The 17957-nt window shown below is 34.1% G+C and overlaps 1 protein-coding gene across 1 annotated transcript; it reads left to right on the top strand.

Annotated features, from left to right (window-relative positions):
• The first annotated feature begins 865 nt into the window (after positions 1-865).
• On the top strand, positions 866-14834 carry bnip3 (BCL2 interacting protein 3). The gene is made up of 6 exons (XM_022669106.2): positions 866-1131; positions 3569-3740; positions 5241-5319; positions 5522-5628; positions 7806-7955; positions 10306-14834. The coding sequence occupies exons 1-6, from the start codon at positions 1089-1091 to the stop codon at positions 10349-10351; spliced, it is 597 nt and encodes a 198-aa protein (XP_022524827.1). The 5' UTR covers positions 866-1088; the 3' UTR covers positions 10352-14834.
• Positions 14835-17957: the final 3123 nt, after the last annotated feature.

Here is a 17957-nt window from a genome sequence, read left to right as displayed (position 1 = left end):
AGTCCTGCCTATATGCAGCTCTTAAACAGAAGTAACTGAATGCAAACGTTAGAAAAGCCCTGACTTTAGATATTTTTAAATCAAAGATTAAAATACTCGTTTTTCTGGAATGGCACTTTCGTGATTTTTTTTTCCTTTATCGCAGTAATTCCAAAATTTCTCCTCGGGGATCAATAAAGTGTCTGTCTGTCTGTCTTGCATTAAATCGTGTATACTTATGTGTACGTATATATATATATATATATATATATATATATATATATATGTATATATATATATATATATATATATATATATATATATATATACATATATATATATATATATATATATACACACACACACACATACGTATACACGATTTAATGCAATTACTGCAATAAAGGAAAAAAAAATCACGAAAGTGCCATTCCAGAAAAACAAGTATTTTAATCTTTAAAAAGTCAGGGCTTTTCTAACGTTTTCATTCAGTTACTTCTGTTTAAGAGCGGCATATAGGCAGGTCTAACTACAGTAGCACATACATGTGTTTAAACTGTTAATGTAGTATTGTGTAAAATACTTATTCACATTCAGCTTCACCGCTGTTCAGAAGTTTAAATCGCGCTACGTTTAACCAGTAGCAATGCAGTTTCCGCCTTCTTTTAACAGATCTGTTAAGGTGATTGGCTGCAGTAAAAAATGATGGACAGCTTGGTCTGTCTGAGGATTGGCTTAATAAAAAGTGATTGACAACGAAAGTGTAGTATCTGATTGGCTGCAGTCGAAAATGATTGACACATGCTACGCCCTTTAGCCACGCCCACTGGTGCTCCGGCCTGCAGCATTACCCTTCTCTATTGGTCAAGAGCGCGTGACGTCAGCACTGTGATTCATCAGTGTGTTGTTCATGGATCTGCGAGTCCGGCTGAACACATGAGCAGGGACCCAGAGCACAAACCTGCCCGGAGAAACGCGCTTATACCCGGGATACAGCGGCCCTGCGCCCCGTGGAGACTCCCAGCTCCTCCAGAACCTCCAGCCCCCGACTGCAGAGATTCTACACCCTGTTAACCTGCTTTCACTCAGGTCCTCCTCCCGCTGCTGCCATGTCCACAGAGAAACCTAACATCCCCGAGGAGAACCTGCAAGGTGAGCTTTATTTATTTACCATCATTTACTGCCGTGTTTATACCTATATATATATATATATATATATATATATATATATATATATATATATATATATATATATATATATATATATATAAATTACAGGCCTTTTGTATTATCTATAACACATTTCTTTTGTGTTTTGATATATTTAGTGGCACCTAAAATATAGGTCATATTAATATAAACTAATATTATTAATATTATCCGTTTAAAACAAGGTTAGGCTGCTTAAAACCTATAACTAGCTTTATTCGTTGATAAATATTAGGATAAATATATGAATATTATTCGTCTAGCTAATCACTAAACGGTGATATCCAGCTGCAGTGTTGTGATCCGCATGTTATGATGACGCAGTGACCCGACTGTAGTCTGTAAAATTAAATAAATAAATAAAAAACACATAAAATTAAAAGATTTTTTTTTAAATATTGTATTTAAATATATTTATGTTTGATTTATTGAAGTCAAATCTGCGATAGACATCATGTCAACAATAGCGATCTAAACACGAGACAGAAATAAATAAATAAATGAATATAAAAATCTGAGAAATTTAATTTTTTTAACATATTTAATTATTTTCGTTGGGTGTAATCTGCTTAATTTACGACACATGCCATGGCAATAGTAACGATATAAATACGGACGGAGGAAAATACTTTTAATAATACATGAATAAATCGGTTATTAAAAAAAGAGGACTTTTATTTATTTGTATGTATTCATGTATTTTCTTTTTTTTGTTGTACAATTGTCGGGTAATTTAGTAATGTGCAATCTTCTGATTTGTGACACCCATCATATCAATAATAACAATAAGAATATGGAACAAAAGAACAAATAATAACAATTGTTTTCATCAAATAAAGATTCTAAGGACTTTTATTTTTTTTGTTTTTATTTATTATTTTTGTTGTTTTAATACACGTCATGTCAACAGTGTCAATAACAAAACTGGACAAAACTGATGACTAAATAAAATAATAATAAAAAAAATAATACATTTTAAAGTCTGAGGACTTTTATTTATTTTTATCTATTTAATTTCTATTTATTTCTATTAATTTATACTAATTTATTTTTAGCCACACGTGGGTAAATCGTTGTAATCCGCAGATTTGCGACACACGTCACGTCGTCAACAATAACAACACGGACAAAAATAAATAAATAAATCCACGCTCTGTCCACGCGCTGCCCCAGCCGATGATGTAATCGACAGTGGGCGGGGCCACACACGAGGGCGAAGCCTATTGGCTGCCGAGCTGGATAAACAAACGACCTTACGCCGAGGGCACAATGAAAGAGATCACACGCTGTTTAAAGGGCTTCATGCGTGCTGTTTATACCTGCCTGTGTTATTCTAATACCTGTAATCCCTCAGACTCACCTGTGGCACATACCCAGCACTTACCTCACAGCCTGGCACAGTGCCCACCATGAGAGCATCATGCACATTTACAGCCCTGTATTAACTCAACCCTGTGTTAACTCAGCCCTGTAATAACTCAGTCCTGTATTAATTCAGTCCTGTATTTATTCAGCCCTGTAATAACTCAACCCTGTAAAAACTCAGTCCTGTAATAACTCAAACCTGTAAAAAATCAGCCCTGTAATAACTCAGCCCTGTAATAACTCAGCCCTGTAATAACTCAGCCCTGTATTAACTCAGCCTTGTAATAACTCAGCCCTGTAGTAACTCAGCCCTGTAATAACACAGTCCTGTAATAACTCAGCCCTGTAATAACTCAGCCCTGTAATAACTCAGCTCTGTAGTAACTCAGCACTGTAATAACTCATCCCTGTAGTAACTCAGCCCAGTATTAACTTAGTCCTGTATTTATTCAGCCCTGTAATAACTCAGTCCTGTAATAACTCAACCCTGTATTAACTCAGCCTTGTATTAACTCAGTTTTGTATTAACTCAGTCTTGTAATTAATCAGCCCTTTATTACCTCAGTCCTGTATTAACTCAGTCCTGCAATAACTCAGTCTTGTTTTAACTCAGCCCTGTAATAACTCAGCCATGAATTAACTTAGTCTTGTAATAACTCAGCCCTGTATTAACTCAGTCCTGTATTAACTCAGCCCTGTAGTAACTCAGCCCTGTAGTAACTCAGCCCTGTAGTAACTCAGCCCTGTAGTAACTCAGCCCTGTATTTATTCAGCCCTGTAATAACTCAGCTCTCTATATAACTCAGCCATGCAGTAACTCAGCCCTGTATTAACCCAGCCCTGTAATAACTCAGTCTTCTAGTAACTCAGCCCTGTATTAACTCAGCCCTGTAATAATTCAGCCCTGTATAAACTCAGTCCTGTAAAAACTCAGTCTTGATTTTATATAATATTCAAATTTTCTAAAATAAAGTAACCTTTCAATTATATTCTAATTTTCTTCATTTGCTCTCAGGATCCTGGGTGGAGCTGCACTTCAATAACGGAGCAGGTGGAGCTCCTAAAGCAGCGGTGGAGGATCAGGCCGCCGGCGCCGCCCCCAGCGGAGGAGATATGGAGAAGATGCTGCTGGATGCTCAGCATGAGTCTGGGAGGAGCAGCTCCAGAGGAAGTCTGCCCTGTGATAGGTCAGTCTCTACATTAATACATCATTATATATGATTAATTAATAAATAGAAACCATTCAAAAGTATTGAACTAGTATTTGTGTCTGTTAGAGTAGACTATTTTCATTGGACACTATTATAATTATTATCTTAAACATCTCTTAATACAGCTACATGATGAGTAGTATTAGTAGTACATCACTGGTGTCATGCTCAAACCTTGTATCTCCTAATTTTGCAGGAGAAAACTTTTAATGGAAGATAGTGTAAAAATTATATATATATATTTTATTCCAAGTCATTTTACATCTGTAGACTTGCAGTTTTGTTTTAAATCATTTGTCAGATTTACATTATGCAAAAATTATGTTAAATAAAATGAAGATACTTGTTTTTACAAAACTATGTGTCTCCAACACTTTTCACTGCTATGCTAAGGTAGGGAGAAACATGCTTAACAATACTGTCAATACTTTTAATCCACTTTTATTGATTATTTCTTACTGAAATAATCACATAAACTAATAAAATGTAATAAAATCAAATGGTGAAAAAAAAGAAGAATAAAATTAACAAGTAAATTTTAACACTATATTAATATACTATATTGACTACTAACAAATATATGATAATATATTCAATTAATTACAACCCCTTAATTCCAAAAAACTTGGGACGCTTACTGTTTTTGATGAAATGGTAAAATTTCTCTCTTTCAACATCTGTTCTATGTTTTTTTGTGAATAAAATATGGATCTTTGGATCTTAGATTTAAAAATCATTGCATTATGTTTTAATTTACACTGCAAAAAAATATTTATTACTTATTTTAAAACAATAAATCTTATTTTCTCCTCTGATAAGACTTGTCTTACTAAGCTTTATAAGTTATAGATTATTAGTATTTTTTTGTTTATTTTAGGAATTATTGTCGTTTTTAATATTACTTTCACATTTCTCCAAATTAATTCTCAAAATTAATTTTCATATTATTTTAAGTAATTTGACTAAAAATGAGCACAAAAATCTGCAATCAAGTTATTCTGATTCTTGTCTCTAAACTTAATACAAAAAACATGGATTTTTGCTTTATTTAAGCATTATTTCACTCATTTTGGGACTTGAATGGAGAGAGCACTTTAGTTTCTGAATCAGCTTCTCTGATTTTGTTATTTATAGGTTTATGTTTGAGTAAAATTAACATTGTTGTTTTATTCTATAAACTACTGACTATATTTCTTCCAAATTCCACATAAAAATATTTTCATTTAGAGCACTTATTTGTAGAAAATGATAAATGGCAAAAACAAAAAATATTTTGTCTAGTTTTCGCCAGTGGATTTTTTGCAGTGCACATTTATGTATGTAAAAACATAAAACAGCGTCCCACATGTTTTGGAATTGGAAATAAAGTTGGAATGTGCATTATTAATAATTTTAGCACATTTAATAAAACATTATAATAGGTAATACGTATTTTCAGAGGGGCTCCAAATGGTCTTCTCTCTTTTACCTCCTCAGTCCTCCAAGATCCCAGACTCCTTTGCACTTGTGCAGAGGCTCAGATGTTCACAGCTCAGGAGAAAAGAACAGCTCACAGGTATATTTTAGTCTTATAAACAGGATATAAACAGATCAGAAGGTCTGTGGGACAGTCAGACGGGGTCAGACCTGAATAAGCAGAATATGTCTGTATTAAATCAGATTAATATTAATATAATATAATATAATAATCTGCTGTAGCGCTGTGTCAGAGAGGAAGGTGTGCTGACTCTATGTCCCTTGTCTTGTTTTGGTTCTAGTCTGATGAGGACTACCAGGAGAGGAGGAGAGAGGTAGACATCCTGATGAAGAAAAATGCAGACTGGATATGGGACTGGTCCAGCCGACTGGAAAACATACCACCCAAGTAAATCAAGCAAAATTCAGCTTTTAATATTCCTCCATAATGATGACCATTATAATAAAATGAATAATAAATAAAACACTAATGAATACTAATAATATCATTACAAATAGCATTACAGTCTGTTAATTGCCCTCATTACTATTTATACAGCACTGGAAAAAAATAAAAGACCACTTAAAATGATGAGTTTCTTTGATTTTACCAAATTGAAAACCTCTGGAATATAATCAAGAGGAAGATGGATGATCACAAGCCATCAAACCACCAAACTGAACTGCTTGAATTTCTGCACCAGGAGTAAAGCAGCATAAAGTTATCCAAAAGCAGTGTGTAAGACTGGTGGAGGAGAACATGATGCCAAGATGCATGAAAAAACTGTGATTAAAAACCAGGATTATTCCATCAAATATTGATTTCTGAACTTTGAAAACTTTATGAATATGAACTTGTTTTCTCTGCATTATTTGAGGTCTGTAAAAAGCTCTATATAACATATATCAGTTATATTAAATTGAATATACCTATTTAGAAAAATCAGAAAAACTGATTCAGAAACTGGAGTGCTCTCTTAATTTTTTTCCAAAGCTGTATATAATACAAAATATAAAAAGCTCATGAAAATCTTTATAGATTTATAGAAGAAGAAAAAAAACATTATTAACGCATTATTAATTAATTTCATAATTCTACATAAAATACACACATATAGCCTTCTAAAATAGCATTTAAAGCAGTGCATTTAGCTAAATTTAGCAAAACAACAAAATAAACTTTAAATCTAATAGAAGAGCTGCAACTGCAATAAGAATTTTAATCGATTAGATGCAAATACATTTATTATTAAAACAGAAATGTAAATAAGTTGAATTCGCTCACAATATATCTGTATCATTTAATCATTTAAAATGCTTATTTCTATCTGTTTAAAACTATTTAGGGCAGATCCAGAATAAATTTAATTAAATGTTTTATTAAATTGGCACCCTTACATTTAAGAATCCATAGATTTAACAACATTGTACATTTTTAAATGTACATAACAGGCAGCTAATATTTATAAAGGCTTAAAAATATAAAAATTGGGAGTTACATGGTTTTGATGTGACATCAATGATGGGCTATTTCAAATGAATATATTATTGCTGTGATGTGAAAATACATAATAATGTGAAGAAGTATTTAGATGCTCTTATCTGGGGAGATGCTTGTTAACTTGTGGTTTCTGAGGCTGGTAAACTTATCCTGTACAACAGAGGAAACTCTTGCTCTTCTATCCTTTCCAGGGGCGGTCCTGATGTGTGCCAGTTTCATCATTATAATGCTTTTGATGGTCTTTGAATTAACTGAACTTAAGGATACTTTCAAAGTTCTTGAAATGTTTCAGATCGACTGACTTTAATATTTTTTAATCGTTATATAAACATACACACAAATAATGTATTTTTCACACTATGAGGCACACTTAAAATCCTTTAATTTTAATTAAAGTGTGTTCCTTATGTATGAATAAGTATCGAGTTTTTAATAGTTTCTCCAGCACTAAGGCTGGGAGCAGCAGTATTAGCATTAGCCACTATTAGCATTAGTCTGTGTGTATCCCACGTTAAAACAAGCTACTTGGGACAAACCACTAGATGATAGCATCCCAGGACCTGATGAGAGTTTCATCATTATAACGTTTTTGATGGTCTTTGCTTTGACTGCACTTGATAATACAGAGCTATTCACTGTATACCTGTAACTCTACCTCTTCACTACTTTACTTTAACTGATGCTCTCAAACTTTTACATTAAGAGACAAGAAATTCAATTCATAATTAACTCTTGACGAGCACAGCTGTTAACTGAAACTGAGAAAAGTTGAAGTATCTAAAATATAAAATATATTCTGTTTCAATGTTTTTCTTTACAGTTTGGATGAGTTTAGTATTAATCTACACTGCAGAACATTTAAAAATGTGTGTGTCCAAATGTTTGACCGGTTCTTTAGAATTATATTGTAATATAATGAAGTAAAAATGCAGCACTATTGCACGACTGCTTTGTGCACAGTGGTGAGTTGAGCGCAGTGACTCTGTGACTCTGTACGGGTGTCTATGTATAACGCAGATTACTGCGTGGGGGTTAGTTTAGTGCGCAGGTGTTTTAAATGGATTTGTTCTGGCTGTTCTTTCCAGAGAGTTCTTACTGAAGCAGCCCAAACGCTCCAGCACCCTGAGCATCAGGAACACCAGCGTCATGAAGAAGGGGGGAATCTTCTCCGCCGAGTTCCTCAAAGTCTTCCTGCCGTCTCTCGTCATCTCCCACATCCTCGCTGTGGGGCTGGGGTGAGTGCTGGGTCACAACACACACACACACACACACAAAGACACACACATACCATATTTTTCAGACTATAAGGCACACTTAAAATTTTTTACTTTAATTTTCACAAAAATCAGTTTTCAGTGAAGTTTCTTCAGCACTAAGGCTGGGTGCAGCAGCATTAGCATTAGAGCTAGCTCTTTCGCTGTTTAGAGTTGAATATATCGGATTGTTAAAAACAAGCTACATGAGTCCGATAGTGTAGCGCTATTGGGCGGCATTTACTAACACTTAGCGCTGCTGCTAACCTCGCTAAAATACTGAAAATCTAAGCTTATTGTAATGAACCATAAGAAACGGAAGTGCTTTACTCAAATCTGTGTGGATTAACATCCAGCGCTCGTTTAACTTTAAAGGAATTTTTTTTTTCCAATGTTTTGCTAGCGACACCCTTATTCCTTACTAGTGTCGCTTAAAATGCACCTTATAATCTGGTGCTCCTTATGTATGAATTCTATCAGTCAGGTATTAAAGAGCAGTAAAGCCTTTCTGCTGAAGTACAGAGTTATAAGGTTGAGTTTTCAGTGAAATTTCTCCAGCACTAAAGCTGGAGCAGCAGCATTAGCATTAGCATTAGCTGCTAAGTGTGCTAAGCGCTAGCTGTTTCGCTGTTCAAAGGTGAATATATCAGATTGTAGTCTGCTTGTTTGCAGTGTTAAAAACAAGCTACATGAGTCCGATAGTGTAGCGCTATCGACATTTACTAACACTAAGCGCTGCTGCTAACCTTGCTAAAATCTAAAAATCTAAGCTTACTGTAATGAACCATAATAAACGGAAGCACTTTACTCACCCAAATAAACAGGAGTTTTCAGAAGAGAAATCTGTGTAGATTAAAATTTAGGGCTAATTTGACTTTAAATTAAAATGTTTTTTTTTCCAGCGTTTTGGTAGCGACACCGTTATTCCTTACTAGTGTCGCTGAAAATGCATCTTATAATCTGGTGCACCTTATGTATGAATTCTATCAGTCAGGTATTAAGGAGCAGTAAAGCAACTTCGCTGAAGTACAGAGTTATAAGGGTGAGTTTTCAGTGAAGTTTCTCCAGCAATAAAAAAAGCTGGAGCAGCAGTATTAGCATTAGCATTAGCTGCTTCCAGGAGAGAATCAGCTTTCAGGAGAGAAATTAATTTTTTTAAGAATTACAGTTTTGTTTACTTAGGTGCTTTCCTTATCTTCCCCATTAGAAGGGAAACATGGCGACACCCTTGTTCCTTACTATTGTTGCTTAAAATGCGCCTTATAATCTGTGAAATACAGTAATCACTGCCCTTCAGTGTTTTTTGAGTGTTGCTCAGTACAGTATAATATTAACACATACACGGAGGGTTGGGTTAGAGTGCTATTTTTGACTCGGTCTCGGTGGAGGACGTGCTGGAATGCATGCTAGTCTGTTTTTAGCATGACTGTGCAGTTCACAGCTAGCGGGCCGCGTGCCCCGATTCTGAATAATTCATTGTAATTACTTAATAACTCATAGTGGGTAGGGGATAATTTATAGTAGATGTATGGAGTAACCTATAATGAATATGAAAATAATCCTTAGTGGATAATTAATATTGGATACTCAATAATTCATAGTAGGTACTTAAAAATCATAGTGGATAATTAATAGTGTATCAGATACTTAATTCACACTTAATTCATTGTGTACAGTGGATCCTGAATAATTGTTGTTAGATCATGAAAAATTCATAGTGGATACTAAATACTTTTATGTAACAATAGTTGGATTCTGAATAATTAATTGGAATTATTTAAAAACTCATAGTGGATAATTTATAGTGCATAATAAATCATTCATAGAAGGTACCGAAAAATCATTGTGGATAATTCATAGTAGAAACCAAATAGTAAAATTCATAGTGGGTACTAAATACTTTTATACAAAAATATTTTTTTGGATTCTGAATAATTCATTGTAATTACTTAATAACTCATAGTTATTGTGTGGATAAATGGATAGTGGATAAATTATAGTAGATATATAGAGTAATACTCAATAATTCATAGTAGGTACTAAAAAATCATAGTGGATAATTGATAGTAGAAACCAAATAGTAAATTGTATATTATATCAGATACAGAATCATCATGTATAGTGGATCCTGAGTAATAGTAAATACTAAATAATTTATGATTAATTATATAATAAAAAAAAAGCATAATAAAAGTAGGCCCTACATTGAGACCTCAGGAGTAAGTTTGTCTTTTAGGGTTTTAATGTAATTCATATAATGTAATGTTTTGTTAAATAAAATTAATTTAACCAAAAAAAATTGACATTTTTGTCTTTTCTTCATTTGTTTCAGAGTGTACATCGGACGGCGTATCCCGACGTCTCACGGCACGCTCTGAAAAACGGGAGACGCACGTTCACGTATATATATTTATGCACCTTCACCATCTCTGCTGCTTCGTCTTCAGTCCGTGTTTCAGTAGATACAGATAGGTCGGGATCACGTGACCCGCGTGCCGCCCTGCCGATGTTCCCCCTCACGTTTCCTCTGGATCTATCCCATAATTCCTCCTGGAGCCGCTGCTGAAGCTCAGACTGCTGCATTATTATATGAGGGTTGCCAGATTGGGGTTTTTTGGGCGGCGGCTGAGTAGCGTTGATCTGCTCCACTTTCATCCTCCCGTCCTTTTATCCTTTATTGTGCAGAAATATAAATATAGACTTTATTTAAAAAAAAAAGGAACATGGATAATGTGACCAGACCACAGACGTGAGAATCTGAGGCGTGAGACAGAGAGACGGAGTAAATAAGGAGTAGAGTAGAAACTTAGACTAAGACTCTATAGGAGGATATTTAACAGAGCTGGATGGATCAGTAAGAAAAACTAAAAGTGAGAATGATCTGAAGTGAGTGTTTATTACTTCACATGAGCTTTAAGGAATATTCCAGTGTTTTTTTGGTGTAAACACCTATCTATAAGTCCTTATTAGAGTTTGTTAAGGCAATAATTCAGTTTAAAATGTGGAACTCATATATTATGCTATAATATAAATATATTACACACAGAGTGATCTGTTTTAAGTGTAATTGTAGTTCTTTTACTAACTACACTTAAAAAAGGCCAAATAATTATCATTAATAAGTGAAAATAAGCTACAGATGTATAAATTAGGTTGAAAAATGCTGGAATATTCCTGTTAAAAAGCTCTATTCTCTTCAAAATAGTGTTCAGTGTTTCAGGTTACAACTCTTCAACACTTTCTGTCTGAAAGCGTTTAGAGCGTTCATGGTCTTCGTCTCTTCGAGGATGTGATGATCTGACTGATGGTCAGTTTTTAACCGTCCACACAGAAATAAACTGTATACGCACATTAAACAGCTGGTTATAGATCAGCACTCATACTTGAGAGTAGAGGTGGGTTGTCCATGTACAGAAGGTAAAAAAATTATAAAAATAAATCCCAGGATTTTGTCAACAGACTACAAACTGGATAGCTAGTAGCAAGTCTCTTGGTCACTTGGCGGCCATGTTTGTAAAGCCTATAGGCAGTTATCTCCAGTTATATGAGACCAGCCTCCCATCTCTATGAACAAGGAGATACAAATTATCGTTTCAACAACATATTTTAAATCAATGAAAAAAAGATTGTATCGTTTGTCTCAATAATGCAAAAAAACATAAAAAAACATGATTTATTTAGCTTGTTATGGCTGCTGCGATTGCGCAGATCTCCATAATGAAAGGGCCTTTCCCAATAGAACGTTGACCGTCCTTCGCTTTTGGCAAAACCAGCAATTTGATTGGCTCTTTTTGTTAGAAGGGCAGGAAGGACTTCATCTGTAAACAGACGCCATGTTGAGCATTAAAAGAACTCTTATTAATGATAAGCAAGTCAGTTCACTTGGCGGCGATCTTTGTAATGTAATTTAATTTAATGTAAATTATCTCCAGTCAGAAGGTCTAATTATCGTTTCATCATCATATTTTAAATCAATGATAGAAATTAATGAAAATGAGTTTGTATCGTTTGTCTCAATAATGCATAAAAACTCCCCAAAAACATGATTTATTTGGCTTGTTATGGCTGCTTCGATTGCGCAGATCTCCATAGCGAAGGGGGCTTTTTTTTACTAGAACGTTGATCGTCCTTCGTTTTAAGCACAACCAGCAATTTGATTGGCTCTTTAAGTTAAAGGGCAGGACTTCATCTGTAAACAGATGCCATGTTGAGCATTACAAGAACTCTCATTAATGATGTCTCGTATTATAGGCCAGTAAGTTCTCAAAAACTCCCCAAAAACATGATTTATTTGGCTTGTTATGGCTGCTGCAATTATGCAGATCTCCACATTCCCCTCATTAATGACACCTCTGCTTATAGGCAAGTCCGTTCACTTGGCATGGCAGCCATCTTTGCAACGTCACTCGACACTTATATAACTTCTAGTTATAAAAGACCACACTTTCATCACTTAAAACAGGGAGGGACTTAAATAATACTGGAAACTGAAGTTTAGATGACATTGTTTGGCTCAAAAATGCACAAAAACCTGATTTTTCAGCTTGTTTTTGCTACTGCGCTTACGCAGATCTCCAAATCTCCTTGTTAATAACATTAATAACTTTACATTAAACCATCCAGGTAGAACAAAATCTTGGGATTATTTTTTATTATATTTTGTACTTCTAGACCTGGATAACACTCCTTCAACCACATTTCAGTTCCTGAAATGGATTCAGCAGATATCGAACGAGGTTAACAGACAGTTTTAAGTGAGATCGATTAAGCTGTATTAGAAACATGATTATCATTATTATGATAGTATATAGATCATATCAGAATCAATAGGTTATTCTGGTTATTCAAACTTGTATTCCAGTAGACTAGTAGATTTAGATTTAGACTTTAGATTTTAGCTTTACAAAAAAACTGAAAATGTAACACTATCTCCACCAAATGCTTTAGACATGTGATTGTGAAACTGCAAGTCTACAGGACAGACTGTTTTTGTTGTGACTTTTTTCTCAGGTAAGCAAATCGTAAGATGTTAAGGTGTATCGTTACCTGACACACACTCTACTAGTGCATCTCAAAAAATATAAAGAATATCTTTGAAACGTTACTGTATTTCAGTAATTCAGTTTAAAATGTGATATATTATAAAACTCCTATAATATATTATATAGCTGTTATGCACACAGAGTGATCTATTTTTAGTGTTTATTTTTTCTTTTTTATTGTTGATGATTATGAAGCTTACAGCCAATGAAAACCCCAAAAATCAGAGCTCAGAAAATTTATAAGACCAATTGGTACTTTTGTCAGTGTGTTCTGCTGGAAAATGAAATCTGCATCTCCATAAAAGTTTTTTTCAGCAGAGGGAAGCTGTAAGATATGAAGTGCTGTAAGATTTTGTGGGAAAACAAAACTGCACTGACTTTAGACTTGATAATAAAACACAGTGGATCAACACCAGCAGATGACAGACATGTCTCTCCAAACAAACCATCACTGATTGGTGGAAACTTCACACAAGACCTCGAGCAGTTCGGACTGTGTGTCTCTTCACTCTTCCTCCAGACTCTGCTACCTTGATTTCCTTCAAATGAAATATAAAATTTACTGATGCTAAAAGATGCATTTCATTTTCCAGCAGGACTTGGCACACTGCCAAAAGTACCAACAAGTACCAATTGGTCTTATATGATATTCTAATTTTATGAGACACTGATTTTTGGGTTTTCATTGGCTGTAAACCATAATCATCAACAATAAAATAAAAAATAAACATTTGAAATAGATAACTCTGTGTTTAATATATATATATATATATACATATATATATATATATATATATATATATATATATATATATATATATATATATATATATATATATATAATATGAGTTTCTCATTTTAAACTGAACTAATGTATAATAAAGTAACTTTTTTAATGATATTCTAATTTTTTGAGATGCACTAGTACTGTATATATATATATATATATATATATATATATATATATATATATATATATATGTATATATATACAGGGTAGGACTGCACAGGTACCAAAAACGCTTGTTCTCAGTGAAAGGACTGCAACAGTGTTCAATAATGCAAAATAATGCAAAATGTAACCCATGTTGTGAAAAAAAAATATTTTTTTTTCTGTTAAAAGAAAAAGAAAAAACAAGAAACTAAACCCTAATTGTCTTTGCACAAAAGCTGCACTAAAGCAGCCTTACTTTTTTTTTTTTTTTCTCAATGGAAAGAATTTAAAAGGGATTTTCACTTTATTTTTTTAGAGGATTTTTGCTTAATTACATGCTATCAAGTGTGTTAAACCTCACTCACAAGATAACACCTCACAACTTACACAGGTGTTGTGTATATATAAGAGCCCCTGGCCCCATCATCACTGCTCTAAAGTACTGATTTTATTAAACCCATGCTATTGAGTCCCTTTTAATGAGAAAATGAGTAAAGTTCCCCTTTACAAGTTTGCCTTATATTAAACTGAATTAAAGATCTCGTGATCTTTTCTGGATCTTCTCTGGAATCTTCTGAAGCTCAAAAACTTCATCTTTAAACTAAATGCAGTTGTTAGATTGCCTTTAGCTGCTGCTGTGATGATGATGATGATGATGATGATGATGATGATGATGACTGTTCACTGGAATAAGGCAAGGAGATAAAAAGGGAATCCCTGTGTGATTATTAATTTTATAATTATTATTATTTTTTGTGCATGTTTTTTTTTAGTGTGTAGAAAATGTTCAGTGTTTATGTGGCAGTTCTGGTTTTGTATTAAAAGTGGGAATCAAATAAATAAATGAATAAATAAATACATAAATAAATAAAATAAATACACAAATTGTCTTGTGCTCCTTGAATTTGTTGGTGTTCTACACTGTTAAGCTCTATCTGGAGGGGATTAGTTTCTCAGGGGGTTCTGGGGTAATTTTCCCTCTTTTATGTTTTTTTTTTTATCCTCTGTGATTTTATTCCAGTCCAGAACGATCATGTAGGTGTTTTTCTCAGACGTCCTCTGAGAATAAAACATTACAGGCTGAATTATCTACTGTTTTTCTCTGAACTGTTTTTCGTGGTCCTCCGGTAATTTTAGTCCCGTCCGGATGCACATCTCTAAATTTCGTCTCCTCTCGCTTAATAATAAAATAGCTATTTGTCCACTGCCGCGCACTGTAATTACACTTTGGGCGCGTGTGTTTCCACGCAGATCCACGTTAAAAACACAAAAGCGAGTGGAAATGGAGGAGCTACTGAACGCCGCGATGTCATGTGACCGAGAAAAAAGCCTAAAAAAAAAAAAAAAAAACTTACTGATCCTCCTGTTTTTCAATTGCATCTCCTGAGACCCCAGTCTTTTTGCTTGGTCTGGATTTTTAATTTCTCCCAGGTATATGCGATCTAACAAGGACCTAACACAGTATAAAAACGAAACTTTGTTTGTCCTCATATTGGGGCAGAAGTTTGTTTTTTTGAGATCAGAAGGAACCAATTAGTCCAAAAACAAAATTTTAGCTTTCTACAGTGAATAAATAAACTAGTTTCAATCATAAAACTTGATGAAAATGTTTCCTAGCCCATTTTTTTGACTGGGATTTCCGCCACCTTGTTTTAAATCAGTTGAGTGTAATGTTGTCATGTGACTCCTTTTTTACTGTTTTTATCAAAATAAAAATTCACACTGTTCTCATTTTCTATTATATATCTACTAGAGGCAGATTATATCTGTACAGTATCATTTATTTTACTTTAATCCTGGATATATGGAGATATTTGGAGTGCATTAGTATTAGTATCAGAACATTCTGGATCATTGTGCCAAATCATATCATATATGCAATGATAAAATGTAATTTTCATTTTGTTGCAGTATATATATATATATATATATATATATATATATATATATATATATATATATATTTTTTATTATTATTATTCAGTCTTTTGTCATATTGCCAAGAGTATCATTATCAAGAAAATAATAAAATATATAAAACAAATAATAATCTTTTGTAGCATTTCTGTAACTCTTAGTTACTATGCTAATCTAATTTAGCAACTCAGGTGCTAAATTCTAAACTTTTTCTCAATTTTTTGGACACATTTTGATTAATTTATCAATTGTTTTCTACCTTTTTCCCCAAATTTCATAATGATAAGCGGACCAATAAAAATGCTCTTAACAGGAAAACACATTAAAAAATAAACAAATAAAAGCATATCAGTCATCATTAAAAAGGCATAATAAGTGGCAAGCAGCGTCTCAGTCTCAGGTAAACACAATTAAAATTTATTTAACTTTGGTCAAAAATAATCAAACAAGTGTACACTTCCACAATGTTAGCATCATCTTCATCATCATCATCATCATCATTATTATTTAACAAAGGAACACGGCCAGCCAGAGTACGTCCTTTATTCCTGACCGTTCCCCGATTTATAGAGCGTCACAATCAACTATACAACTTTGTACTTTTTCAACCCTTCAGTTTCGTTGATTTTGGGAACAAAAAAAAACAACCGTTCAGTTGCTTGTTTTAGTTTTTTTGTTGTTTTATCCTCCATTTTTATATCGTTTTTATTTCTTGGATCACAAGATAACGGTCGCTGCCTGTTAAAACTCAGCAGCGTAGGATCCGCACGTCTCGTCTCGTCACGTCTCTGATGAATTGACACCTTTTTTTTACATTTTATGCACAAATATTACAGTTTCTGTGCAGAAAACTGGGCCTCGGATCAGAACACGGGCCGCTCGGCGTCAGAACTGGAGGAAAAAAAGCTTCAGAAGAGGCACTCGACTCCGCTTTCAAGATAAAAGTGTGATTTTTTTTAACGTTTCTCGTCACTGACCACTTGATTAGTGTCCAAATACGAAGCCACACAAACTGTAGCAGCAATACATATATTTATTTTTAAATATATATCGGCACTGGCACACAAAAAAAAGTGCATCCCCATTTTTCTTTCTCCGTTTTTTGATGCATTTTGATCAATTGTTTTCTACACTATTCAAATTTGTCAACATGTCACAGATGCCCTGCGGTTCCCCATTCTTATTGGGCATCATGAAAATATCGTTTCTTTTCATGTTTTTATAATCTACTTTTTTTTAATGCAGCACCACTGGCAACTGAAGTGCATTGAAAGGAAAGCACAGCGACCCAGCTCTGATACACCAGCTAACAGAAGCCTGTGCTGAACAACATCATAGAGCACCACCCAACTGTGCTCTCTCTCTCTCTCTCTCGCTCTTTGACTCTGGCTGCTGATGCCACGCCGAATGATCAAAAACTTAGCAACCCAGGTGTTAAATTCTAGACTCTCTCTAAATTTTTGACACATTTTGATCAATTTATCAATTGTTTTCTATCAATTTTATCCCATTTTCTCCCCACAATTTGGAAAACTAATCACCCAACCAACTCATTAGGACAACACTAGAAAGGTGAAGGCCAGCACATGCCTCCTTCAATACATGTAAAGCCAGACTCCGCCCCTTTTTTTGCGCGCCACCCATCTCCCCATACAGAGAGAGAGAGAGAGAGAGCAAAGCCAATTGTGCTCTCTCTTTCTCTCTCTCTCTGACTCCGGCTGCTGATGCCAAACCGAAAGATCAAAATACTGGGATTCAAACCATCGAGCCTCAGATCATAAAATTAATATCTCATCTTTTAAATATCATTTTTCATTTTTATCATATCATGTTTTATCATGCTATCATGTTTTGCCCATGCCGGTTAGTATGCTGTCTAATTTAGCAACCCAGGTGCTAAATTCCAAATTGTTGACACATTTTGATCGATTTATCAACTGTTTTCTACCTTTTTCCCAAATTTCATGATAAACGGACCAATAAGATGTTTTCAAAATGACCCTTTCACATTTATGTAGACTTCTTTTTTTGTTTTTGGAGATTACGCGACATTTCTGTGCGACAGTGACGCGATATGCAATGCAACGATGG

Source organism: Astyanax mexicanus, chromosome 15 (assembly GCF_023375975.1).
Source record: "Astyanax mexicanus isolate ESR-SI-001 chromosome 15, AstMex3_surface, whole genome shotgun sequence".
In the NCBI taxonomy this organism is placed as follows: domain Eukaryota; kingdom Metazoa; phylum Chordata; class Actinopteri; order Characiformes; family Acestrorhamphidae; genus Astyanax; species Astyanax mexicanus.
The sequence above is the reverse complement of the archived record's forward strand: the minus strand, read 5'-3'. Positions and strand labels throughout refer to the sequence as shown.

Excerpts from the sequence above, each read along its gene's own strand:
- bnip3 (XM_022669106.2), top strand. The coding sequence starts at position 1,089 with ATGTCCACAGAGAAACCTAACATCCCCGAGGAGAACCTGCAAG. Across the intron at positions 1,132-3,568 it reads CCCCGAGGAGAACCTGCAAG|GATCCTGGGTGGAGCTGCAC; the intron begins GTGAGCTTTATT and ends ATTTGCTCTCAG. Across the intron at positions 5,629-7,805 it reads CTGGAAAACATACCACCCAA|AGAGTTCTTACTGAAGCAGC; the intron begins GTAAATCAAGCA and ends TGTTCTTTCCAG.